Source organism: Molothrus ater, chromosome 21 (genome assembly GCF_012460135.2).
Source record: "Molothrus ater isolate BHLD 08-10-18 breed brown headed cowbird chromosome 21, BPBGC_Mater_1.1, whole genome shotgun sequence".
Lineage (NCBI taxonomy): Eukaryota > Metazoa > Chordata > Aves > Passeriformes > Icteridae > Molothrus > Molothrus ater.
In genome coordinates this window covers 9,997,895-10,023,480 of record NC_050498.2, presented here as the reverse complement: position 1 = coordinate 10,023,480, position 25,586 = coordinate 9,997,895, and the positions used below count along the sequence as shown (strand labels likewise).

General features: G+C 49.2%; 1 protein-coding gene across 1 annotated transcript in view; it reads right to left on the bottom strand.

The window, feature by feature from the left end:
* Positions 1 to 395: 395 nt before the first annotated feature.
* AATF (apoptosis antagonizing transcription factor) overlaps positions 396 to 25,586 on the bottom strand; it is a 40,647-nt gene continuing 15,456 nt past the window's right edge. Inside the window, exons 8-12 of the mRNA XM_036395350.2 lie at positions 25,160 to 25,243; positions 17,115 to 17,182; positions 15,944 to 16,024; positions 13,136 to 13,207; positions 396 to 2,728 (exon numbers count right to left, since the gene is read on the bottom strand). Coding sequence (XP_036251243.1) covers positions 2,665 to 2,728; positions 13,136 to 13,207; positions 15,944 to 16,024; positions 17,115 to 17,182; positions 25,160 to 25,243 — 369 coding nt within the window. The 3' untranslated portion in view covers positions 396 to 2,664. The remainder of the gene's footprint in view (positions 2,729 to 13,135; positions 13,208 to 15,943; positions 16,025 to 17,114; positions 17,183 to 25,159; positions 25,244 to 25,586) is intronic.

The window sequence follows — 25,586 nt, the reverse complement described above, 5'->3', positions numbered from 1 at the left end:
TTGGGACCCTCTTCCAGGGCTGTTTTTGTGGGCAGGGATGGCTGGACTGGATGATCTTGGAGACCTTTTCCAGCCTCATTCTGTGCCCTGCTCAGTAGGAAAGGTCCAGCAGGACTTTGGCTAAAGGTCCCTGGGAGCTGATCCACAAACACCCTTTGGAGGTGTCCCCATGAAAGGTGAGATTTAAATGTGCTCACATGAGCCACCACAACCCCAGCAGTTGATTTTTCACATTTCTCAAACCAGAATCACAACAGTTAAAATCTGGGGGGTGGTGAGGGGACAGACCCTACTGAACTCCAGCATCACATTTAAAACTCTTTAGCCTAAAATATCTCCATATTAAAATGCCAAGAAAAGACATACCAAAGCTGTAAGCTCTCCAAAGCCCAAGATCAAAGTGCCATCATCTTTTAATGTAAACCTTTTGTTGCATCAACAGTCTTAAGAGGGATGAGAGACATCAAAATAAAAACTGAGACAAACTGGGGCTTTGTAGCTGTTTTTTGTTTTAGTCTCTTCTCTCAATTTGGGCCATGAAATAGGTCAGCTCCATTACTGATCAGCCTTCCCACAAATATTTAAAACAAATTGAATTGCACACCCAATACCCATCACAATTACGCCAGGCACAATAACTAAATTAGCAATTCAACAAAATAATTGGAAATGCGATTCTCTCCATTCCAGAGCCTCCCCCGGGGCTTTGGCCGATCTATGGGGGGAAAACTCTGCTTTACTAATTCTGCAGCTAATTAGAGACACACTTGTAAATGAAGTTGTTTGTCTGAAAGTTGAAATTCTTCGCTGTGGCGGGGTTGGGGGGAGAGGATTAAACACAACCCTCTGTCCCTCCCTCTGCACAGCCCAGTCCCCAAAACACCTCCGAGTGCTCTGCTAAGGTGCAATGCCCATTTGTGGAGGTACTAATTAGCAGCTGGATCATGAATTAATAAAGAATTAATATTCTGATGGGGGGGGGGGGTAAAGGGAAGATCTCAGTTGCTGTTAAAGTGGCAGCACGAGGGAAACTTGGTGGAAATCGCCCTGGTCCTTTCTGTGTGCCCAGGGAGCTGTGCCCGTGCTGGACACCATCACCTGGGGCCACTGCGGGTAAAGCAGCTCCAAACAAACCTGTTGGATGTTTTGGGGAGGCGCTGTCCCCCTGCTCCTGCTGTCCCACCACCACGCCAGAGCCCCTCGGGGCTGCTCCTGGGGGGCTGCCCTTTGCCAGCAGCACTGCACACCAGGCAGGGCCCCTGTTCCTGCAGCACTGCACACCAGGCCCTGTGTGAATCCCTTTGCCCTTTTCCTGCAGCATCCCCACACCAGGCACTGTGTGAATCCCTTTTCCTGCCCTTTTCCTGCAGCACTGCACACCAGGCAGGGCCCCTTTTCCTGCAGCACTGCACACCAGGCAGGGCCCCTGTTCCTGCAGCATCCCCACACCAGGCCCTGTGTGAATCCCTTTTCCGGCAGCATCCCCACACCAGGCACCGTGTGAATCCCTTTTCCTGCCCTTTTCCTGCAGCATCCCCACACCAGGCACTGTGTGAATCCCTTTTCCTGCCGAGCCAGTGCTGCCCCTGCAGCAAGGTCAGTGCTGCAGCGAGGCCGCCTGTCCCTCTCTGTCCCTCTCTGTCCCTCTCTGTCCCTCTCTGTCCTTCTGTCCCTGCCTGTCCCTCTGTCCCCGTGTCCCCAGCCCAGGTGGAGGCAGGGATGGGATGGCAGAGGCTGCTGGAACGCTGATAAGTGAATTCCATAGCGCTGCTTGGGCTCTTATCTCCTCCAACAATACCGAGAAGTTATCACATGGAAAGTGCTTCGTGTTACCCTTTAACATCACAGCCAGAAAGGGAAGGGAAAAACCTCCTTCAAAAGGGTTTTAGGGACAAAGAGAGGCTGCAGAGAGCTGGCTCTGCTCCTGGGCTGCCCTGCATGGCTGCAGCCCTGCCAGGGGGCTCAGAGCCCTGGGCACACAGCCCAGGACCCCCGTGCCTTGGATTCTGACCCATGGAGCAAATCACCACCTTTAGATGAAGAATTACAAGTCAGGAGAGGTTAAGTGGAATAATAGTTTGTCACAGGGTGAAAAAGTAGAATTTTGGGGTTTTTAGAATGGGGGCTCTGGGTCCCAAGATGGAGGAATTTGGGAGTGTTTTGTCCTTGCTGCTTTTTCCTGGCCTCCATCTTCTGGGTGATGGTGGCACTTTTGGATTGGTTTAAGGTAGGAACACACTGTCTAACACAGGTGATAGGTATTGGAAAATTACTGTAAATAATGTTATTGGAAAATTATTGTAAATAAAATACACATAGTTCTTAGTATAAAAGACAACTCCACCCTCAGGGCAGTCAGTGTGCCTCTGTCTGACCTGCTGGACAGACCTCAGCAGGCCAGGGAAAGAATTTTATCGATAACAGAAAAATAAACAACCTTGAAAACCAGAACAGAAGAATTCTGACTCCTTCTTCCACTGCCAGGCTGGGAAAAAGAGACTTTCTAAGGCATCTTGGGGTCATTCTGAGCACAGATTCTGCTCCCGGGCTGCCAGAGGGAGCAGCTGAGGGCAGCAGCAGCAGGAGAACACAGGAGCTCAGTCCCAGCTCCTAATTCTGCTCTGCTTCTGCCCCTTTTGGGACACCAGGAGCTCAATCCAGCCCCTAATTCTGCTCTGCTTCTTCTCCCTTTGTGACTTTTCCAAACAGCGACCGGAACAGCTCCGTCCTGGGGAAAAAAGGGGAGAGGGAAAAGTCACTTTCCAAGGTGAAAATGGACCCAAAAAGCTGCCACAAACCCTCCCCTCCTTCAATAGCAAAGGCCTGGTGTAATTAAAAATGCATTTGAGAATCTTTATTAATAAATACAGGCAGAGGGGGGAAGTGGTGTGAGCCCAGTCCCAGGCAGGGCAGAAATATGGAAATATTCCAGTGTGCCTGGATATTGGATCTCCAGAGAATGAGGGTTTCTATAAGTTTGCCCTCTACAGACAGGCTCTTCAAGTAAGAAAACAAGATTGAATATTTTAATAGGATGTTCAGGCCGTGAGGAGGATTCAATCACACGGCCAACGTGGGGCTGTAATTTAGTTTTCATACATTTTCTTGGACAGTACTTGAAAAACAATGAAAATGACCCAGCAACAAGATTCCAATTAATATCCCATGTGCAGCAATTCTGATAACAGGAGCAAATTTCCCTTAAAACAAAATTAAAAAAGAAAACTGGGCTGGTGTTATTTATCTTTAATTTTAGAAGCAGAGAACGTGAGCTGGGAGAAAGGAGGGGTTCTGGGATGGAGGGAAGAGCTGGATTTTCTCTACCTGCAGCTCCTAAAGCCTCTTGGCTGCACACGTGGAGAGGAGTGTTGGGTACACAATGGGATCTTCCCTTCCAAGCACAGCAATATTTGGGTGCACAAAGGGATTTTCCCTTCCAAGCACAGCAATATTTGGGTGCACAATGGGATCTTCCCTTCCAAGCACAGCAATATTTGGGTGCACAAAGGGATTTTCCCTTCCAAGCACAGCAATATTTGGGTACACAAAGGGATTTTCCCTTCCAAGCACAGCAATATTTGGGTACACAATGGGATTTTCCCTTCCAAGCACAGCAATATTTGGGTACACAAAGGGATTTTCCCTTCCAAGCACAGCAATATTTGGGTACACAAAGGGATCTTCCCTTCCAAGCACAGCAATATTTGGGTCTGGGCCTCTTGCAGACACCTCCATGGGAGGGTTCCCTGCCACTTCCAAAGGAGGAATTCCATGTCTGGCAGTGATGGCAGAGAAACCTCCCCAGGAGGAAGGGCAGGAATGAAATCTCAGGGCCAGCAGGGCAGGATGGACAGACAGAGTTTTGTCCTGCCCACAGGGAACAGCCTCAAAGCTTCCCCAAAACCACCCTAAGGGATCTGGGGAAATCTGGGGAGTTCCTTGTCCCCTCTCCAGGCTCTCCAGGCCCTGCTCCCTTCCACATTCGTTCCTTTTTCCCTCCCCAGGAATGTGAGGGAGCTCCAAACCAATGTGCACGTTTTGGGGAACCCCAGGGAACGACTCCAAGAGAGCAAAGCTTCTGTGTCGGCCTCATGAGCAGCCAAACCCCACAAGTGCAGCTCTGCAGCCTTTTCCAGTGGGGGAGAACCCAGGAGGAGAATTCCTGGGGTTTTTATCCTCGTTTCTGTGGGTTTGATGCTCTCCTGTGGGTGCAGGAGTTTGGGGATGGATGCAGAATCTGCTCCAATCCCACAGATTTTAAATCAACAGCCATTTCTCAAGCGAGCAGGGCCTGGGGAGATCTCAAGGAAGAATTTGTCTTTGCTGGCAGAGCAATGTTTGCTGGCACTGTCAGGCTGTGGAAACTGCAGGATTTGGGGTCAGGGGGGTTCCCTCACCCTCCCAGGAACGGCAAAAGGAACGGGATGGAGCAAAACCCCAGTTTTGGATCCTTCTGGGTAATGGCACAGCAGGGACAGACACCCTGGCAGAGAGACAGGAGAAGGAGGGAAACCAGGCACCCCCAACACAGGGCAAACATCTCACCCTGAAAATCAAATGTTAAATGCCCCAACCCTTTTCCACCCCCTCTCCTCAGCAGCCAGGCTCCCTTTCTTCTCCAGCCTCTCCCCTCAGCAGGATTTAACCATGCAGAGAGTAAAACTCATCAATCCTCCAGGTTTAACCTTGTCTGTGTTTCAATTCACCAGGGTAAGTGCAGATTTTAATACTTTCAGCCCCCTTAAGGCTATGCATAATGAACTTGGATTTTGGTTAAAAAAATATCAAATTTCTCTCCTCCACCCACAGATAGGAGACACCAGCCTGGAGGCAGAGGCCTGAGGCAGCCAGAGCTACCTGGGGCTGGGCAAAGGGGACTCCAGCCCAGGGGAGGGAGGCACCAGTGCTGGGGAATAACCTGGGCAGGTGAACAAACGCAGCTCCCACCCCCAGCCACAGCAGGCCCATACAGGGGTCTCCCCTGAATTAAAACTGAACTCACCCTTTATTGCAACCCACAAAAGCAAGTAATGAGCACTAACATTTTTATTTCTTTTAAACTGTCATTTAGGCTGCAGAGGGGATAATTACCTATTTCCACTGTAGTAAGGTTTTATCACCCTTAGTGAGGCATTTTCTAATTTAATATTTTTACTGTATTATCATAAAACCTGTTTCTGGAAAAAATGATCAGGAAGCACACAGCCATTTGCCATAAAACATGTGTGTGTAAGTACCTTGGCCTCATTATTTCTGCATCTCTTGCAGAGGCAGGGGATGGCCCTCCCCACCTGGACACTGCTGCTTCCAGGTCAGCAAGATCAGTTAAAAAAATGGAAATAAAAGCAGCTACAGCCAGCCCAGGGGCTGAGAGTGGTTCCTGCCCCTCCAAGCCCCAGGTGTAGCTACCACAGACATTTTATAGGCACAACAGGGAGGAAGGAGTGCCCTGGATGAATATTAATAGCACATTTCATAAATCTCCATGAAGCATCAAAATATAAATCCCAAAAACTCTCAGAAGATCCCCAGGAATCTGCTGTGCCCCCCTGCAGCAGCAGCAAACACTCCAAGGGGACACCAAACATGTGCTGCACATGGGAGGGGAGCAGCCAGTGCTGGGCTGTTCTGTGGAATTTCAGTCATGTTATTGCCTTTTTAAAGATTTAAAAAAAATTATAAATATAAATATGTTTATACTTTATATTATCATTTTATACTTTATATAAATATATTTATATTTTATAAATATATAGATTTAAAATATAAATGATTATAAAATATTTATAAAATATATAAATATATTTATATATTTAATTTAATATATATTAATATATTATGTTAAATATATTTATGTTTATAAAACATATAATTATATTTTATAAATATAATACTAAATTAAATGTGTTTATGTTTATTAAAATATAAATATATATTTATATTTTAGAAGAACAATATTAAGGGGGAAAATTCAGTTTCTAGGGAGTGTTTTTTTTATTAAAATAGCAATAGTGCTCCAGTCACTGCTGTGCTCTTCAGTAAAAACACCCTCCAACCAATTTCTCTGCCTTTTCCCAAGTACCTTTTACTTCTTCTCTTCTTCTACCCAAAAAAAAAAAAAAAAAGATAATTTAGAATATGCCACAAGCAGCACTGAAATGAGTGCAACCCCCATTCCTACTGCCATCCTCCACTGGGAACTATGAATTTTTAATTCACAAAAACTGGAAAAGAAGATGGAACAGCAGCACCTGTGGAAAACACAACTCCTGATGGAAACTGAAGCTGGCTGATGGCTGCCTTGGAAAACTCTGTGTGTGTGGGAGGCTGGCTCAGAGCAGGGGCTGCCAACACCAAATCTGGGGTTCAATCCAAGGATGGATCATTCCCTGAAGAGCTGCACCTGCTGATCCCCGTGCTCCCTTCTGTGGAATGTTCTGTCCAGTGGAGTGAAATTCAGATTCAAGTGCCCAGCAAGCAGAGCAGGTACCAGGGAGACAAAACAAATCTGAAGCCTGAAATGTCTCAATGAAAACGAGCATTTCTCTTAAAAAATGAAATGAAATGAAGAGGAATTCCAGGGGAGCTGGGTGTGCTCGGTGCCCAGTGGGTTTTACCTGCCCCAAATCCCAGGAATTGCTGCTCCCACCAGAAGGCAGAACAGGCTGAAACCATTTATTCACCCCCAGTTTCTACTCAAAGCTGAGCCAGCCCCAGCTCCCAGTCAAACCCCAAAGCTCTGCTGGGCATCCCCACAGCTGCCAGCACACATTCCCTGCTCCAGCATTCCCACTGGGATGGGCTCAAGGGTTTGTGGGGCTGCTGCAGCCCCACCAGGTCACACTCACCCTCTTCCCACAATCCTGGCCATAAATCTTGGCCAGGCAGCTCCCAAGGCCCTCCCAGCTCCCAGAGGGCTCCTGCAGCCTCTCCAGGCAGGGATGGGGCCCTTTGTGCCCTGCAGGTGCTTTTGGCCCCACTAAATTACAGGAGGGGACAAGTGACCTCTGGCCTGTGCCCTGAGAGCAGCCCCAGGCTCCAGAAACATCCCAGAGCTGGTTCTGGCCCTAAGCAAGGGCACAGGGCACATCTGGAGGGGCTGGATGGGCTGAGCAGAGGGGGACGGCAGAGCTGGAGCTCAGGGCAGGGTCCCCAGGCATGGCCAGCCCTGGTTCATCCCTGCCCTCCTGAATTCCAACATCCAGCAGCACCCACTGACCTCCTGCCCAGCCCTGGGCTCAGAGCACACTCATGGGGCACAGGGGGAGCCTCTCCCACCCTGATTTTGGTGCCAGTCCCATTCCCACACTCATGGGGCACAGGGGGAGCCTCTCCCAGCCTGATTTTGGTGCCAGTCCCATTCCCACACTCATGGGGCACAGGGGGAGCCTCTCCCACCCTGATTTTGGTGCCAGTCCCATTCCCACACTCATGGGGCACAGGGGGAGCCTCTCCCAGCCTGATTTTGGTGCCAGTCCCATTCCCACACTCATGGGGCACAGGGGGAGCCTCTCCCAGCCTGATTTGGGTGCCAGTGCCATTTCCACAGCAGCACAAAGCACAGGAGATGCAGAGAAGCAGCAAACACAGGGAGCTGCAGCTGCTCCCATTTCCCCAGGAAATCCATCAAATGCTGCCTTCCCAGGCTGCCTGGGATGGGTATTTGAGCAGGGCAGGCTCTGGGAAGTGCCCTGTGCAGAGGGAACCATTCTTGGTGCTCCTCATCTTCCGAGGACGATTTCCCCCTTTCACAGCTTGCCTGCTCCATAACAGATTTGATGCAGGAGAAGACAAATTGTCTCTCAAAGGAAGAACGACAAATCATCTCACAGCCCTTAACAGGTTATTTTTTCAGGTTATTTTATTTTTTTTTCCCTTTAAGAGGGAAATTTCCATACCAGAGGCTCCTGTCTGTTTGCCAGGGATGTCAAACATCAGCTGTGGGGGACGGGGGAGTGCAGGGAGTGCCAGCAGCAGGGTCACAGCCAGCCTGGCAGCTGAGCAGCCCCTGCTGCAGCACCAGCCCTTCCAAAAGCCCTGGGAAGGGCCATGGGTGCCACACTGCACCTCCAGGGCTCACCAGGCCACGGGCTGAGGGGATTGAGGGGATTCTGAATCAAATCAGGCACAGGGAGAAGAAATGTCAAGGCCAGGTTGGGCACTGGGGCTGGGAGCAGCCTGGGACAGCGGGAGGGGGCCCTGTCCTGGCAGGGGTGGCACTGGAAGTTCTCTCCCAACCAACCCAGTCTGGGATTCTGGGATTCCAAAGCTGTGGTGCCTCAAGATCGCCCCAAGCAGGCTGAGGCTCACAGGGTAAGGTTGTTCCTTTGGTTCCAGCCTGCCCTCCATGCCTGCTCCTGCCCTTGTTTCCCAAGCAGGACATTCTCCCTCCCAGGCCGGGCCTGGACAGAGCTGGAGGCATTTTCCTCACACCAGCAGGGTCACTGGGGTGTGTGCCATGCAGCATGAGCTGCTGCCTCAGTTCTCCCAGCAGGAAGGGCTTTGCTTCCTGCCAGGAATTCTGTGGTGCTCAACACCCTGGATTGACAATCACAGAGCCCAAATTCCTCCATTAATCTGCTCTCATGGTGTTTTAATACCCCAAGTACAAAGTGAGCCAAGTTAAAGGCTGGTATCTCACCAACCTTTTTTTAATTTTTTTTTTTATTAAACTCCTATGTCATATAAGTAAATTAATCTTTTAATACCAGGATTTCCTGCTACGTACCCCCCTCTGCTTGCAGCAAGGCTCTCTGTGACAAAGCCACTGCACTGAAGGGAGAATGCTGACTGGGGAAATGCACAGAATGCACAGGGCCTGCCTGGATCCAGGCTCAGGCTCTAATCCAAGGCTCCCTGAGCTGGAGAATGTGGCTGTGAATCCAGGCCCCCAAGCAGGCCCCACTCTGCTGCTGCAGGGCAGCACTGGCTGCAGGCTCCTGTGCCACGCAGGGCCCTGGAGGCACGGGGGCATTTCCTGCCCTGGGATGGGGCACTGAGGGAAGGGATTCCCACCTCACATCGTGGGGACACTGCCTGGCTTGACTCAGTGCCAGCAGAGCCCCTGATCCTCCTCTGATCTGCCTCATAAAGGATGCAAATTCCTCCTCCCCAACGGGATCCACTTGCTGAGGCACAACCCTGTCACAGACATTTCTTATGGAAAAGCCTTTCCTTAGGATTTTTCCTCCTGAGAAGCTGAGAGGCCTCAGGAACAAACTGTAACCAAAGGTTATCTGCTGCTGTGGAATGCAACAGGTGCATCTGGGATTGGGCTCATGTGGTTGTTTCTGATTAATGGCCAATCACAGCCCAGCTGGCTCGGACAGAGAGTCCACAAACCTTTGTTATTATTCTTTCTTTTTTCTATTCTTAGCCAGCCTTCTGATGAAGTCCTTTCTTCGACTCTTTTAGTATAGTTTTAACCTAATATATATCATAAAATAATAAATCAGCCTTCTGAAACATGGAGTCAGATCCTCCTCTCTTCCCTCATCCTGGACCCCTGTGAGCACGGTCACACAAACCCAGCCTGTATAGAATGGGATCCACTCCCCACCCTCAAACCCCCAGCTGGAACTGCAGTGTGTCCCTCATGTCCTGCCTGCCCCTGGTGCAGGAAGGCTCCCTGGGGCTGCTCAGAGCCCTGGGTGCCATGTTTAATGATGATGTATGGGTGCCCTCCCCTCTGGGGCTCTGGGGAGGGGTCACACTGCCAGCCTGGTATCAACAGCAAATTACAAACCATGTCAATCCCAGCTAATGCAGAGCTGTAATCCTCTTTAACAGGAGATCAAATCAGTGCCATGAGTTATGTTCATTCTGTAATCTGATAAGAAATAGAGTGAGCCTCTAATAAAAGAGTAATGAGAGCCCTTAATGATGCTGTTAAAAGGTAGTGCCAGTTAAAATACTGCTGTTGTTCCAGCTGATTAGATCACTGTTGCATATTTGCACAATCTTGTTCTACCTGTCAGAATAACCTGAGCTGTCTGGGGAGATAAAGGTGTTTGGACCAAACACCTGTGTCCTTAGAGGATGTCTGTTCCTGCAGTTACTGTCCTGCAGAGGTGAAGTAAGGATGTTCATCAGGCTTTGCAGTAACCTGACAGCAGCCCTGGCTTCAGAGTGCTCACAGGGACAGAGCTGGGGGTGTGTGTCTCACAGCTGACAGACAGACAGACAGACAGACAGACGGGATAAACCCAAATGGACACACAGACTGGGCTGGGCACTGGAGCCACCCCAGCACTGGGAACACTCCAGGGGCACCCCTGAGCCTCAGCCTGTCCTTAAATAAACAAACACAGGAGCTCTGCATGTGCCCATGGCTGACCCCCTAAAAGAGGAGAAGAGGAGGCTTTCAGGGCAATGCTGCTCAGAGATTCTGGGTTCAAGCTCAGCTCCAAGATGTGTGACGTGTTCAGGAATTCCCTGAGGCTCCTGCCCCAGGGGTCTCTGACCCAAAGGCCTGTGGGACAGGGGCTATCACCCCTCTGTGCCCCATTTCCCAAAGCAAAGCCTGCCCTGCTCCCAGCTCTGGGCACAAGGTGCCACTGAAGGATGCCACGTCCTGATGATGGAAATTCCTATTTCAAAGGAAGTCCAAGAAAGGGAAACCACATGAGGCCACCCTCAAGCCCAGGAGAAACCACAGCCAGCCTTGTCCTGCCTCACACAGCTCCTGTCTCCTCTGGACAAGCCCCAGACCCCAGCCCCAGCTTTGCCTTTGGGTTCCTTGTCCCAGGGCAGAGCATTTACCCAGCACTGACCTTGGACAGATTAGAAAAACCTTGGCCCAAGAGGACAATAAATGTGTTAAAGTCTATAAACACAGACCCCAAGGTAACCATAAAAATCACTTCCCAGTGCATGTTTTAAAATACTGCCAGAGAGGGGTTAAAAAGCAGGAGGGCTGGAGGCCACCAGTGCCCCACACATTACAACATAAAACATGTGAGCAGGGGGTTAAAGAGCCCTGCCCATGCTTGGGGAGCCTGGAAAAGGGGCAAGGGGAAGATTAACAGCCTCCAGCAATGCTGTTATCCCAAAGAGCAGCAGCACAAAGTGCCAGGGATGTTGACAAAGGCAGTTATGTGGCTTGTGTGTTTCTCTGCTCAAATCCAGGCTGGAAAATCTGGAGAGATTCCCTTGCTCCTGGCAGTGCTCAGGCTGCTTCTCCTCACAGGGATTTCTTTTCTGTCTGCTTGCACAGAAAGGGCCAGAAGCACAGCAGCACTCAGTCCTGCACTCTGCCCCAGCCCCAGGCCCATCTGCTGACACCCCTTTCTTCATTTACTGCCATTCTCCTGCTGCCTTCCTGCCCTGTGGCCCCTGGCAGAGCTCAGAGGAAAGCTCTGCCAGCTCCTTCTGCACCCATTTCACACTGGGAAACCTCTCCCAGCACAGCTCAGTGCCCTGTTCAGCACAGGGGTATCAGTTTGGGGTCTGGCATTTGAAGTGCCAGACCAGAAACAAATAAAACTGGCTCAGAGCACAGTCACATCTCTGTGAAGTGCACATGTGCATTTCCAGTCCTGTAATTCCCACTTGCCAATACAACAATAAAATTACCTGCTTCTGCCACAAAGGGAAGCTGTACCACTGCTGCTCCCCTCTGCAGCACACAGGCCTGGCCTGCTCTGCTTCATTCACCTGCAGATGTTGAATTCTTCTTGCCCTGTGTGGTCCAGCTGGGTGCTGGACAGGGATCCTGTGGCCTGTGCCAGAGGAGTGAGCTGAGCCCCAGAGAGTGGCTCTGATTTTCAAAGCAAGGACTGAGAGCAGCAGATCTCTTCATTTGGGGATGGCTGAACCAACACACCCACAGAAGGCCTCGTTTTCAGAGTCCCACTGCAGTATTTGGGATGTGTTCAGTGTATGGATGCAAACACACAGGGTGTAAACTGGGGGGAAGACAAAAATTAACACCCAGCTCTTCACAAGAACTCCCACTCAAATGTGCAAGGGCTGCTGCAAAGAGGAGGCAAGAATCTGTTCCCACCTGGAACACGACATGAAATTATTGTCCTAAATCACAGCAGAGGGAAATTCAAGCTCAACATTAGGGCTGCATGGCTGGAGGAACAGCTTGGAGCCTACCACACATTTCCTTCCTTTTGTGGTGAGAGGATCCAAACAATACTGGAAGATCAGAGCAGCTGGGCTTTGCTCTCACTTGAAAAGGGAAAAAAAAAGGAGAGAAAAACCCAGAGTAAAGCAGCTCTGAGAGAGATGCAGTGATGGAACTGCACAGGTGCTATGGACACAAAACTTCTCATCCATAAGTCCCTGCAATCCCCCAAAAGGCAGCAGGTATTTGGTTTCCTTTTCACAAACAGACAAATGACATCTCTCCCTCACAAAGCACAAACGTGTTCCACAACCCAGGGGAAAGATGTTTCTCAAGCTTTCTCCATCCATTCACTGGAAAAATTATTCCACCTCCTTCCCACAAACAGCTCAGCTTTTGGAGATTTGGGTTTAAAGTGTATTGCTGCAGAAATATGGGTGGGTATGTGGGAGAGCTGTCTGGAAACCATGCACGGAATTTCACTTTAGTGTTTTCTTTACTAATTACCACATTAAAACATTATAGTCTCCCAATAAAATTCTTTACTCTTTAAATAGAGATAAACACAAGCAACATAAAAGTCCTGAGTGAATCTTGAGAGAACTATTGCAGTTATTAACTGAGCTACGAAAATGCACATTAACCAGAACAGAGAAGTTGCCATTTCTGGTAGAAGAGAAGCTCTTTTTAAGCTCTGATTCCACCTGAAGACACCAGGTGGCTGAGCTGTGGATTTCCAAACCGACTCCATGAAATGGGGAAATTTCAGCATTTAGGACTTTTGAAATTAATTTGAAACTAATTTCAAATTAGGAGCTCTAAAGCAGTAATCAAACCCTAGGTGCTGAGATTTATGACAATTTGTGCTTTGGTACCACGGTAATTACAGAGTGAAAGCTCAGCCAGGCTGCCAGGACAGATGTGACCAAGACACCCAGGCTGTGATGCCAGTGACAAATGGGGAGCTGATAAGAAGGACTGGAGAGGGTGACAGCCTGAAGAACAGGTCAATACCACGCTGTCATGGAGCCATTTGAGAGGCATAATTAATCTCTTACTCACCTGGCATCATCATTCATGGTGCAGGGGTCAATAGGTGCCATGAAGCTCACCAGCTTGCTGTGGACGTGGTACCTGGGGAGAGCAGCAGCAGCAGCACATCAGGAACTGCCCAGGAGGAGCAAATGCTGCTGTGCCTGAGCAGGAACAGCCCAGGGGAAAAGCAGGGCTCTCCTGGGGGCTGATCCCTAAGGAGGCAGCAGCTGGAGCTGGCAATTCCCCCTGCTCCCCTCTGCTGAGCAATGAGCTGAGGGACAGCAAATCCTCTCTCATGGCAGCCAGGGACAGGACAGCCACAGCAGACAGACAAACAGCCCCTCCCTGCCACGCCAGCAGCCAGCTGCTCCCCCTCCTGCCTGCCCTGTGCTCTGCACAGCCCTGAGGGACAGCAAAACCCACTCTGGAGCCATTTCCAGAGCTGGGGATTCCCACCCTGAGCAACTGCAGATGGAGCTTGTAAAAGGCAGGGAAGGAGGAGCCAGGACAAGGCCTGGGCATGTTCCCATCACCAAAACACTGCTGCAAGCTGCCCAGAGACAGAACCCCCTTCCCATTTGCCACCCTGGGCAGGAGCCAGCAGGGATTTCATGATTTATATTCAAGGACCTGACATGAAATTCAACAGGGTACTGAGGAGGTTTTAAAGCAGTGTCCAAGAGCAGGGGATTCCAAACCCAGGCATTTGTGAGCACTGCCTACCCCAGCCTGAGGCTTTCATCCAGGCTGCTGCTATTTCTGGAGCCTGACAAAGAGCAGGCAGCAGGACTCACCAGCATTTGCCCAGGATCACCCTTCCACTCTGCCACCCTGCACTGCTTCTGTTTGCCAGGGCAGGAGCAGCCCCTGGGGATGCTGAGAGCCCAGCTCAGGGGGCTCCTCGTGCCCAGCCTCACACAGGGGCCCCCTGCAGCCTTGTCCTGGCATGGAAGGAGCTGGGATGGCAGGGATGGAGCCAGGAGCAGGCACCAGCTGCAGCTCTGTGGGCACAGCCAGCCTGGCACAGGCTCCTGCCCAGTGCTCCAGCTGTTTGCACACAGCTGGCTGCTTCTGGAAAACCCCAGTCCCATGGGAAACGTTCCACTCAGTGCAGAGAAAGCCAGCCCAGCCTGCAGCAGCACAGCTCAGCAAACACTGACAGGAGAAAGGTGGCACACAGCCCTCCTCCACAGCTACCTGCAGCTCTCTGAAGTCTGGCTTTTGGATGAACTCATTTCCCCCCTTAATGCCCCCATTTCCCTTGTGCCAAGGGGAAGACTGACTGCTTCTGGAAGACTCTGAAGATCCTCAGCCCCTACAATGAATCAGCACATTGCACCCAAACAGGCTCTAATACTGAAGCTTTGCTAAAAAGGAAGAATCAAGGAGACAGATGAAATTTGGTATTAAACACTTGGCTCTCCAGGACCTCAAGGTCCCCCATGAACACAAATGTAAGCACTGCTGTCCCAGTTTTAGAGGAGAGGGAAGAACAGAGGGTCAGGGATCTCCTGTGGTGACACCAAGTCTCTCACTGGCAGCACCAACTATTTAAAAACCCATTTGGGCTCCACTGCCCAATTCTGAAAAATGCAGGAGCTTAGCTGCACCTCAATCCCCACCACACACTATGAGCCTTTCTTCCTTTTATTGTTATTTTCCCTGCAGGGCCAGCACAACTTTTAACTAAAGAGCAAAAAGAGGCACCTGAGATGTCAAAGCTGCTCCCCCAGGCCTGCTGAGGGCACAGACTGCACACCAGGAGAGCTTCCCCATCACTCCTGCAGGTTTATGGGGCTGCCTCCGTTGTGTGATGTTGTCAGGAGTTCTGACTGAATCCTGAATATATCCAATTATGTGTGATGCTGACAGAAAGGAATATTGATAGTCAATAATTATAGGCTTTTCAGGCCAACAAAGTAGCTCTTCCCTCTTTCAATAAATTATCTTATGACATCTATCTTAAAAATTGCTATGCCAGGCCAGACCCAGGCTGACTCCACTGACTTTCTATCAGATGCCATCTAAAGTCAGGATTTATAGTTTACTCACAAAGGATGGTTAATGTGCTGGATTTTTCAGGAAGCAGAGCAGCTTTTCAGCATCCTCCCTCCTCCACCACAAATCATGCTGATCTCAGGGAGGCTCAGGGAGGGGAAACACCTCCTGCTCTCCAGGCTGCTTCCCTCCCCACGTGGGAGATTCCAGCACTGAGCTCAGCCCAGTGAGTGATCCAGGAGGGAAATGATTCAGACACGAGGGAGCTGTGATGTGAGTTACAAAGAGAGACTCGACACCAAATTCCAGCTGGCACTCAGGGAGAAAGAGAGATTTACCTGAGGTGTTTCTGCACACCATCCCTGGGAGGTGCTGCCCACGTCTCAGTCAGGAAATACAAATTGCACAAGAGGGGTTTATTGGCTCTCTCTGGAAATTCCAGCCCCAAAAGGCTCAGGGACATGTGAGCACCTTTCCCTGGTGTTTCCCCAGACCCTGAGTGGGGAATGCTCCCAGGCTGCATGCACCAGGCTCTAATTCCAGGCTCCAGGAACATCAGCACTCCCTACAGATTCCAGGCTCTAATTCCAGGCTCCAGGATCACCAGCATTCCCCACTCATTCCAGGCTCCAGGATCACCAGCATTCCCCACTCATTCCAGGCTCCAGGAACACCAGCATTCCCCCCTGGCTGCCCAGAGCAGGAAATGCCCTCCAAGTCACAAACCAGCCCAGACCCCCCAGAGCCAGCTGGGGTCAAACACACCCAGAGCTGTCAGATTTATTTTTTTTTTTCCAAAATGAGGATTTGTGTGTGCTTGCAGAAGGTGTCACTCACCGGATTCTCCTCCCTTTGCTGGCTTTCCTGTCCACTTTCTTCTTTATTTTGCTCCGTAACTTCTGGATGGCCAACCACTGCCTGGGGAATGCAGAATAACAGGAGCACAGTTCAGAGCCACCCAACACTCCCAGAAACACTCTCTGATCCCCAACTGCATTAAAAGCTCCACTTCTCGACCACAACTTCCCCAAGTCAAAGAAGTTTCCAGCAGGGAAAAACTTCTCCTGGTTATAAATATTTTTTTAAACTGAAATGAGAGTCATCTCACCTGATTTATACAATGAAAACTCGACATCAGGGAAAAAATCTAACAAAATCCAATTACTGCAATCTTAATATAATCTTAATTACTGCAATCTATTTTATTGTAAAGTCAGATAAATGTACAATGCAATCACCACTTAAATGTAATTTTGTCTATATCGTGTTAAATCATAGTGAATAGCTTTCCATAATATTCCAGACGTACACAAAATAAATCTGACATTGCACTAAAATCTGGCTGATATTTAACAAGGAGAAAAGTTGTTTCACCATCACAACATTTCCTGATGCATTTTCTTCCCCTCCCTGTCACAAACCCCCCCCAGAACTGTTTCAGGGAAGAGCCCAACTCCAGCTTTCCTTGGCTTTTACACTTTCCTGAACTGGAGCCCGTGGCTATTTCAATGTACACTGCTCATGAAGTGGCATTTGAAGATTCTTTACTTTCTAACTCAAGAATTAAACAGAGAAATAAGAGCTTCCCTGCATGGAATTATAGTTTACTTCTGCATGCAGGGAGCGTTCATTGTACACTTTCATTGTACAGAATCCTTTCCTACAGGAGGGATACACAGGAATTGCTTTAACTGATGTCAGAAGGTTTATTCTTCTCAAACAACACCAAGGCAGAGTTAACAAAGAGCCAAAGCCAAACTTCAGCAGTGGGCAGGCAGTTTTTGTGCCACTGAGAGACAGAAACACCTGGACCAAACCTTTCCAGTGGGGAAATACCTGCAGAGGATCACACACAAACAGCTGCAAGCCAGACCGGGTGATCCACACCCTCTGCTAGAGAGGATGATTTCCTGAACAAGGGCACCATGGCTCTTCCCAGCTGAACTGAGCCCTCTGCCCTCGGCACTGAGCTGTGCTGCAGGGACAGGGCTGTCCCAGCCCCACTCACCTGCCCATGGCCACCTGGTCATTGGGGTCCAGGGCCGTGGTTTTGCGCTCGATCAGCTCTCGCAGGAGCTGCAGGAGAGACAAAAACCCATGAGAAACAACAGAACCTGTGAGGAACAACAGAACCTGTGAGGAACAACAGAACCCGTGAGGAACAACAGAACCTGTGAGGAACAACAGAACCCATGGGAAACAACAGAACCTGTGAGGAACAACAGAACCTGTGAGGAACAACAGAACCCATGGGAAACAACAGAACCCATGGGAAACAACAGAACCTGTGAGGAGCAACAGAACCTGTGAGGAACAACAGAACCTGTGAGAAACAACAGAACCTGTGAGGAACAACAGAACCCGTGAGGAACAACAGAACCCGTGAGGAACAACAGAACCTGTGAGAAACAACAGAACCTGTGAGAAACAACAGAACCCATGGGAAACAACAGAACCCATGGGAAACAACAGAACCCTTGGGAAACAACAGAACCCATGGGAAACAACAGAACCTGTGAGGAGCAACAGAACCTGTGAGAAACAACAGAACCCATGGGAAACAACAGAACCTGTGAGGAACAACAGAACCTGTGAGAAACAACAGAACCTGTGAGAAACAACAGAACCTGTGAGGAACAACAGAACCTGTGAGGAACAACAGAACCCATGGGAAACAACAGAACCTGTGAGGAACAACAGAACCTGTGAGGAACAACAGAACCTGTGAGGAACAACAGAACCTGTGAGAAACAACAGAACCTGTGAGAAACAACAGAACCTGTGAGAAACAACAGAACCCGTGAGAAACAACAGAACCCGTGAGGAACAACAGAACCCGTGAGAAACAACAGAACCCATGGGAAACAACAGAACCTGTGAGAAACAACAAAACCCGTGAGAAACAACAGAACCTGTGAGAAACAACAAAACCCCTGGGAAACAACAGAACCCTGGGAAACAACAAAACCCCTGGGAAACAACAAAACCCCTGGGAAACAAGCACAACCCACCTGAAACAGGCACAACCCCTCTGAAAGAAGCCCAGTTGTGCAGCCAGCTGCCCCAGGTGTAATGGGGCAATGTGCAGGAAAAGCTCAGCCCCACAGGCTGCCCCCACTGCTGGGGAAGGGCAGGGGAACTGAAACAATTCCCAAACAGAAGCTGGGCAGTGATGCTTGCTCAGAGAACAGCACAGCAAAATCCTCTTTATGGCTCCAGCAGGAATGCTCAGGCAGCCTTTCCTATTTCTTTTCATGTCCTGAGGGCTGGGGTTTGTCCTTTTTGCTTCCTGCAGCCAGAGGATGTTGTGAGCAGCCTTTCTGGATCCTTGACTGGTGCTGTGTGTTTATCACCACTCACTGCAAACCGTGCCTGCTGTGCCTTGGGTACTGGCCAAGGCATCAACACCAGGAACAGAAATAAACCCTCCAAAACTGAGGGGAACAAACTGCTTTATGGACACCTACCAGTGAAGGCACAGCTCAGAAACACCTGAACCTGGCCCACCTGGAACCAGAATCCAGGCAATTCCTGGCAAGAAAGGATGCAGGATGCTTTTCCTCCACCCTGTGCTTTCCTCTCCTTCGAGGCATACACCACATTACCACAAAAAGAGTGATTCAAACATAATTAAAAACCTGCCACTACTTTTTTTTTTTTTTTTCTACTTGCTTATTTTTGGAGATTATTACCACAGCAATTACATTTAAAAATTCCAGGAGCCAGGCCACTGGTTTATTATCACTAGAAAACAGCAAGCAACTTCTCTGCCCTGTTTATCTGATTGATTCCCAACATCTTTCTGGCACCCAATCTATCAGTTTATCTCTGCCACTTCATCACAGTCACTTCTGGCAGCTAAATACAAGATCCAAATCCAGTGTTACACAGACACACGACACAGTAAACCTGTGTAGCACTGCCACTCTGCAAACAGCTGCCCTTAAGGCTAAGCAGAAATGGGATCTTGCTTTCCAGTCAATATTCTGTCAAAAGCAAGGTGGGAGGGAGGCTGGGAGCAGCAGCCACAAGTGGTGCAGAGAGCTGAGAGTGGTTTCCTCGTGCTCCAGCAGGGAGGGGTGGGTGCTGTGTGCTCTGGTCCCTGAGCCAGGGCAGATGTCACACACAGCCACCCTGGGGGAGCAGCAGCAGGACATTCCTGCAGGGCTGGGCCCCTCCTGCTGGCACAGAAATCCTGGAGCAGCAAGGAGTGCCCCAGCTGTGCCCACACTGGTGGGACAGTGCCAGAGGGCAGGGCTGGATGGGATATTGGGAAGGAATTCCCCTGGATCCCTGGCAGTGCCCAAGGCCGGGCTGGACAGGGCTGGGAGCCCCCTGGGACAATGGAAGGTGCCCCTGTGATGGGGTGGAACAAGATGAGCTTTAAGGTTCCCTCCGACCCAAACCATTCCACAGCTCCAAGATGCATTTCTGGGGCTGGTTCCTAACCCTGAACCAGCTCTGTGGACCTTGGGGCTGACAAGGCCTTGCAGTGCTCCAAATGTTCTTCAGGGCATCCCAGCTGTGGCAGTGGGGGCACTGCCTGGGAGAGCAGAGTGAGGCAAAGATGAGGGAGAAGTCAAAAAAAAGAAAAAAAAAAAAAAGCAGGAGCAAGAGGGAAATTAGGAAATGGAAATAAAAGCTGTGAAGCATCTTGTTACATCTAAATAGCAAAAGTCTCCGAGCTGAGGTTATAAATCATGCTAACAATGGTTACTAAAATAAAAGTGGATGTAGCCAGAGGCTACCACTGAAAAAGTCAGGCCAGGCCTGCCTGGCTGCCTTTGGTCTTTAAGGATTTGATTAGTTTTCTGCTTTCTGGTTCAGAGTCCTGCATGCAGCCCGTGCTCCAGAGCCAGCCAGAGCTTGGGATACAGAGTGAATGATAAATTCATTTACTGAATAAAGCAACACTGTTTTCCCAGCACAAGACTTAAAGCACTTCCCAAATGGTAATATTTCATTAAGCCTGGCGATTCTGCTTCAAATTTATTAGTCAAAACAGAAAACTCTCATCAGACCCCATATATTCCATTAGGAGTGATATATGGTGTCTCCCAATGTCTAATTATTAACTAGGAAGTGTGAGTAAATCACCATCAGCCTTAAGCCCTGATGTGTGAAGACAGAGTTAGGCAATTCCAGCATCAAAAGGCTTTGATTTGAAAGAGATCCTGCTTTGCTTTCCCTCCTTCACCTCTGCCCTGAACTGGCAGCTCAGCTCAGTGTCCCAGGGCACACAGGGCAGCCCAGGTCCATCCCAAGCTCAGCTCAGTGTCACAGGGAAGCCCAGCTCCATCCCAAGCTCAGCTCCAACCCAAGCTCAGCTCAGTGTCCCAGGGCACACAGGGCAGCCCAGCTCCATCCCAAGCTCAGCTCAGTGTCCCAGGGCACACAGGGCAGCCCAGCTCCATCCCAAGCTCAGCTCAGTGTCCCAGCACACACAGGGCAGCCCAGCTCCATCCCAAGCCCAGCTCCATCCCAAGCTCAGCTCAGTGTCCCAGGCAAGCCCAGCTCCATCCCAAGCCCAGCTCCATCCCAAGCCCAGCTCCATCCCAAGCTCAGCTCCATCCCAAGCTCAGCTCCATCCCAAGCTCAGCTCAGTGCCCCAGCACACACAGGGCAGCCCAGCTCCATCCCAAGCCCAGCTCCATCCCAAGCTCAGCTCCATCCCAAGCTCAGCTCCATCCCAAGCCCAGCTCAGTGTCTCAGCACACACAGGGCAGCCCAGCTCCATCCCAAGCCCAGCTCCCAGTGCCAGCTGCTCCTGCCCAAGCTGGGAGCAGAGGGCAGTGCCAGTGCCAGCTGAGCTGCCCTTGGCAGGCAGTGCTGCTGTGTGCCAGCAGAGCTCCTGCTGCAGAAGCCAAAGCTGTCCTGGCACCAAAGCCAAGGTCCCTGCACCACTGAGGGGTTCTCTACAGAATCCCCCAGAGGAGCTCCCCTCAGTGCCAGGCAGAGATGCACACCCAGCCCACTGGGCACAATCAGGACTTGGAAATGCCATCAGGGTGTTGTTTCCAGGGCTCATTCCTCATTTTAGAGGTCAATTTTCATTTTAGAGGTTAGGTCTCATTTTCATGCACTATCTATCAGTGTTTCTAATCCTGCACTCACTGACCTTTCTGATTTGCAGGCCCCTAAGAATTGCCAGTTGAGACAAAGAGCTAAGGAGAGCTGAAATCAGCCTGTGACAAAAGGCTCACTTGTCTTACAGCTTACAGAGCAAATCAAATTTAAAAAGAAGTGCATCTACAGATGCCCTGTAACAACATTTGGATTTCTACCAGAGAAAATTTAAGTTTGCAGCTCAAATATTATTTTAAATCCCCCTGAAATGCTTTTAAAAACTTAGTTTTTATATTTAATAAAATGCAAGTGGAAATCATTGGGCCGCCTCTTTTTAAAGCCCATTTTATTCAAATTCAGGTTAGTGTAAATGCACAGATTTGCCTATTTTCAAAGAACCCATTAAGAGAAGCTCCAAATCAAGCTTTAAAATGTGTTATTAACCATCCACCCAGCCATTTGAAAGATACATGCCTGTGATAAGAGTATTGTATTGCCATTAACCTGTGGGATGGTTCGAGACATCTCTTATTCACACAAAACTCTAAATGCATCTAATTAAAGCCACAAGATCAGCTGTCCATATTAATCACTCACCGGTTTAATTAAGGTAAACCAGCTTGTCACAAAGCCAGCCTTCTCTATTCCTCACCATTATTGACTTTTAATAGTTCTCTGGATTGGTACTTCCTTGTTTAGGGCACTACCAAATTCCTGGGAGAGGACAGCAGTGTCCCCCAGGGAGCTGCTGGGGACACCAGGGGAAATCAGCCCCTCAGTGAAGCTTCCCAGAGAGGCACACAGGGGGCGAAGGGCGCTGATCCTGGGGTAAATCCCAGCTCTGGGGGCATGAGAACCCCCCTGGAAGGGTTTGGTCATTCCAGGACTGGTGGCTGTGGGCTGGCACAAAACGCCCAGACCAGAGAGAGCAGAGGCAAAAAGGGATTATTATGGATATTCCCAATTCTCCCTAGGCATACCTGCTGCCAGAAGTGATGAACATTTGTTCTGGGAAGAGCTGCTACCAGTGGAACACTTAGCATATGAACACTAACCTAATTCCTGTTGGAAATAAACCAATTTCCACTCTCTCCTTTACCAGAGGAGTATTTCAAGCTAACAATAAAATCTCCACTGTAGCATGTCAGAGCAGCAGCTCCCTGGTAGCAGGCTGGAATTTTAAGTCTTAATGCTGCAATATCGGCTGTAATGAATTCTACGTAAATATGACTCCTAAAAATAAAAAGCCTTTTTCTTCCCTAAAAACCACGTATGAAGGAGGATTTAAAGGAAAAGGAAACCTCCAGCCTCTCACTGCTGCCAGTAATGAGGAGCTTCTGAACCACTTTAACTATTCCCACCCAAATGAAATATTTCACTGCATTACTCAGCTCAGCCTCCAATATGGGTCACCACAATAGAAACTGCAACTGCTTATAAAACAAGTGAGGAACAGGAGAAAAGGCAAAATGGGATGAACAGGCAGAAGAGAGTTAAATCCTGAATCATCACAAAATTCCACCAGACCCACCTGCTGAATTCTAGTGAATATTAGACCTGGACAAGAAAATTGTTTTTCCAGAAGAAAAACAGATTAATTAAAGAGCTTTTTATTATAATCTATAATAAAACAGTGTAACTACTTATTCTGTTATCATTAACTTGTGCACATTCATCAAATCTGGTTCATTTTTACTTGCCTAATTTCACATTGACACATAGAGGAAGCTGATTTCCAGTGCTGTTCTTTATCTGAATGTTTACCTCTTAAGCAGTAATCAAAATAAATGAATAACTATAAAATGTTATTTATTAGAGTGAAAAGGATCCCAAGGAAAGCCTGGATGTAGGTTTCAATAGGAAGGAAGAGGCAGGTGCTGAAATGCAGGCTGCAATCAGTGCTGTGCACAGGGGTCAGAGGTTGTGAGCACCCTGAGCTTGCTGCTGATCACTGCTGCAGAAGCAGCTCCCTCCCAGGGTTTATTTCCAAGCCCACATGCAATCCCACACACACAAAGCAGTGCTCAGTTCTGACCCAGGGAAAGCAGAGCCATTCAGGGCCCTGTCAGCTCCATTGTGCTCTGCTCTCCCTGCTCTCAATGCAATGCTCAGCTCCAGCTCAGCGCCCTGACAAATAAAGGAAAGCACTTTATGAATCCAATTTAATTGGGAGGTGACAGAAAACGCAGAGCAATTTTCCTCAGCCTTATCCCTGAACTGACTCCAGTCTCTGCCAAACCCCGCTGAGCACAGAACACAAACCAGGGCACCCCAAAAACACTGGGACCTGCACGGGAGGCATTTTGGGGATGGAGGAGAGGGGAAGGCTGGAAGGGAAGGAGAGGAGGAGGGAGAGGGATCAGAAAAGCCCAGCAAGAGAGGGAAATGGATGTGCAGCTGCCTGGCTGCTCAGCAGATGTCTGCCTGTGATGTACGAGGCCGGCAGAGGCTGTCGGGGCTGCTGCCAAGGACTGCCAGGTGATTAAAGCCTGCTCCAGCCTCAGCACTGCAACTCCAGTCCCTGGGCTCCCAAAGTGCCACCCGAGCCTGGCTGGGCTGCCAGATGCTGCTGGCTGCTGCTGCCCCTGCAGCTGGAGCAGCAGGGAAGGCAATCTGGAGCTGAGCCCCTGTCACCCATCCTTCACCTCTGCCCGCGCCTCAAACTGCTCCGATTTGCTGCCACTTCCCTCTTGGGAAATGGCCAAGATACAGTTGTGCCTGGCAGACCCATTTGTTTTACTCAGGTGACTCTCTTCCCTCAATGACCTCTATTAGTTTAAGTTTTAATTTAGATTAACCCCAGCACCCCAATTAACCAGGGAGGGGAGAAGCTAAGCTGGGCCTGCTCATATTTCTGAAATCACCATTTAGCACAGTTACAGTTATTAGAGGGAAAGATGGGGACACTCATCCATTGCTGCTTTCTTTTTGAAAAAATAACATTTCATGGCCAAGAACCACCTTCTCTGCACAGGTCCTTGGACTGGCAACCTCAGCTGTTTCTCCACTCCATGACTCTGTTACACCAATTTCACTTCTTCTGTGTTCTTAGGGTCCAGTTTGCCCCCAAAGCTGGGCTGCTGGGCCACTTGGACCCCAAATTCCACCTCAGGATTATCTCAACAGATTTATCTTTATACAGATTTATCTTCAATCCCTGCTGCCAACAGGACAGGGATTCCTGTCCTGTCCCATCACCACTGGCACCCTCACATAGCAACAGCTCTCTCCTACTCCCCTAGCACTTGACTGGCCACTCTAATAATTACTCAAATAAAAAAATATCTGTCTTTCCTGTGATAAAATGATATTTTTTTTAGTCCTGAAGGTCGGGCTCTGTGTGGATCATCAAAGCAGGCAGAGGTTTCCACACACTGGGGAAGGGCTTACAGTGACATATTCCTCATTATGTGACAATTCCAGTTTTCACAAAGCTGGCACTGTCTTCATTAAATGAACTACAAACACAGTGTTTCCCTGCACTGGGTGCAGATTACTTGCTTCTAAGAATTTTGCAAATAAAGGAATAACTGGCCTGGATCCAAGCTGGCCCAGTTCCAAGGGAAGTGCTGGAGCAGCCCAGGAGCTCTTGCATTCAGCAGGTGAATGAGATGATTCAGGCTGAGACAGGAACGACTTTCAGTGCTCCTGAGGATGCTCTGGGACTGTTTTTCCTAAGGGGGCTCTGCCCACAGAGCACAGAGAGGATTCAGAGCTTTTTCTCCTGTGCTGTTCAACAGGCACAGCTCCTGACACACTCAAGCACCAGCAGCAAGCTTACACCCCCAGGGCAACTTCAAACTCACACAGCCCCAGAGCAAAAACTGAGAGCAGAGAGCCCTGAGGGACTTGCAGAGATTCTGGGTGTTAAAACAGGCAACTGAGTTTTACAGGTAAAGAGAAATATGGAGAACCAACTGCATTTTCCCTGTGAGTATTAAAACCCAACTGGAGCCATAATTGCAACACACATTTAGCATCACCTACCTGGTGATAAAAGTCATCATCATCAAATATCTCCTCATCAATGTCCTTCAGGTGCCTGTTGGAGTCTGAGGGAGGGAGGACTTCCTGCAAGCATCAAGGAAACACTGAGAGCTCATATGTGCACATTTCTGTCCCTGGCTCCAGAGACATCACCTGCAGCAGCTTGTAAACACACTTGATGATATGAAGGAAAGGGGAAAAATTCCCAACATAACCAGCTTTTAAGGAGCAGGAATACATTTAAAGGCAAGGCAGAAAGGCTGCCAATGCCAGAATAGATTTATGATGCCTTTACTGGGAAATAAATAGGACTGTGCAAAGTCTTTCTGGCAAAATACTACAGATATTTTTAATGTAATGGTAAAAATACATCTTGCAAGTCCAGTAATTCTACCTGATCTCTCACAATTGAGTATTTATTCATTCT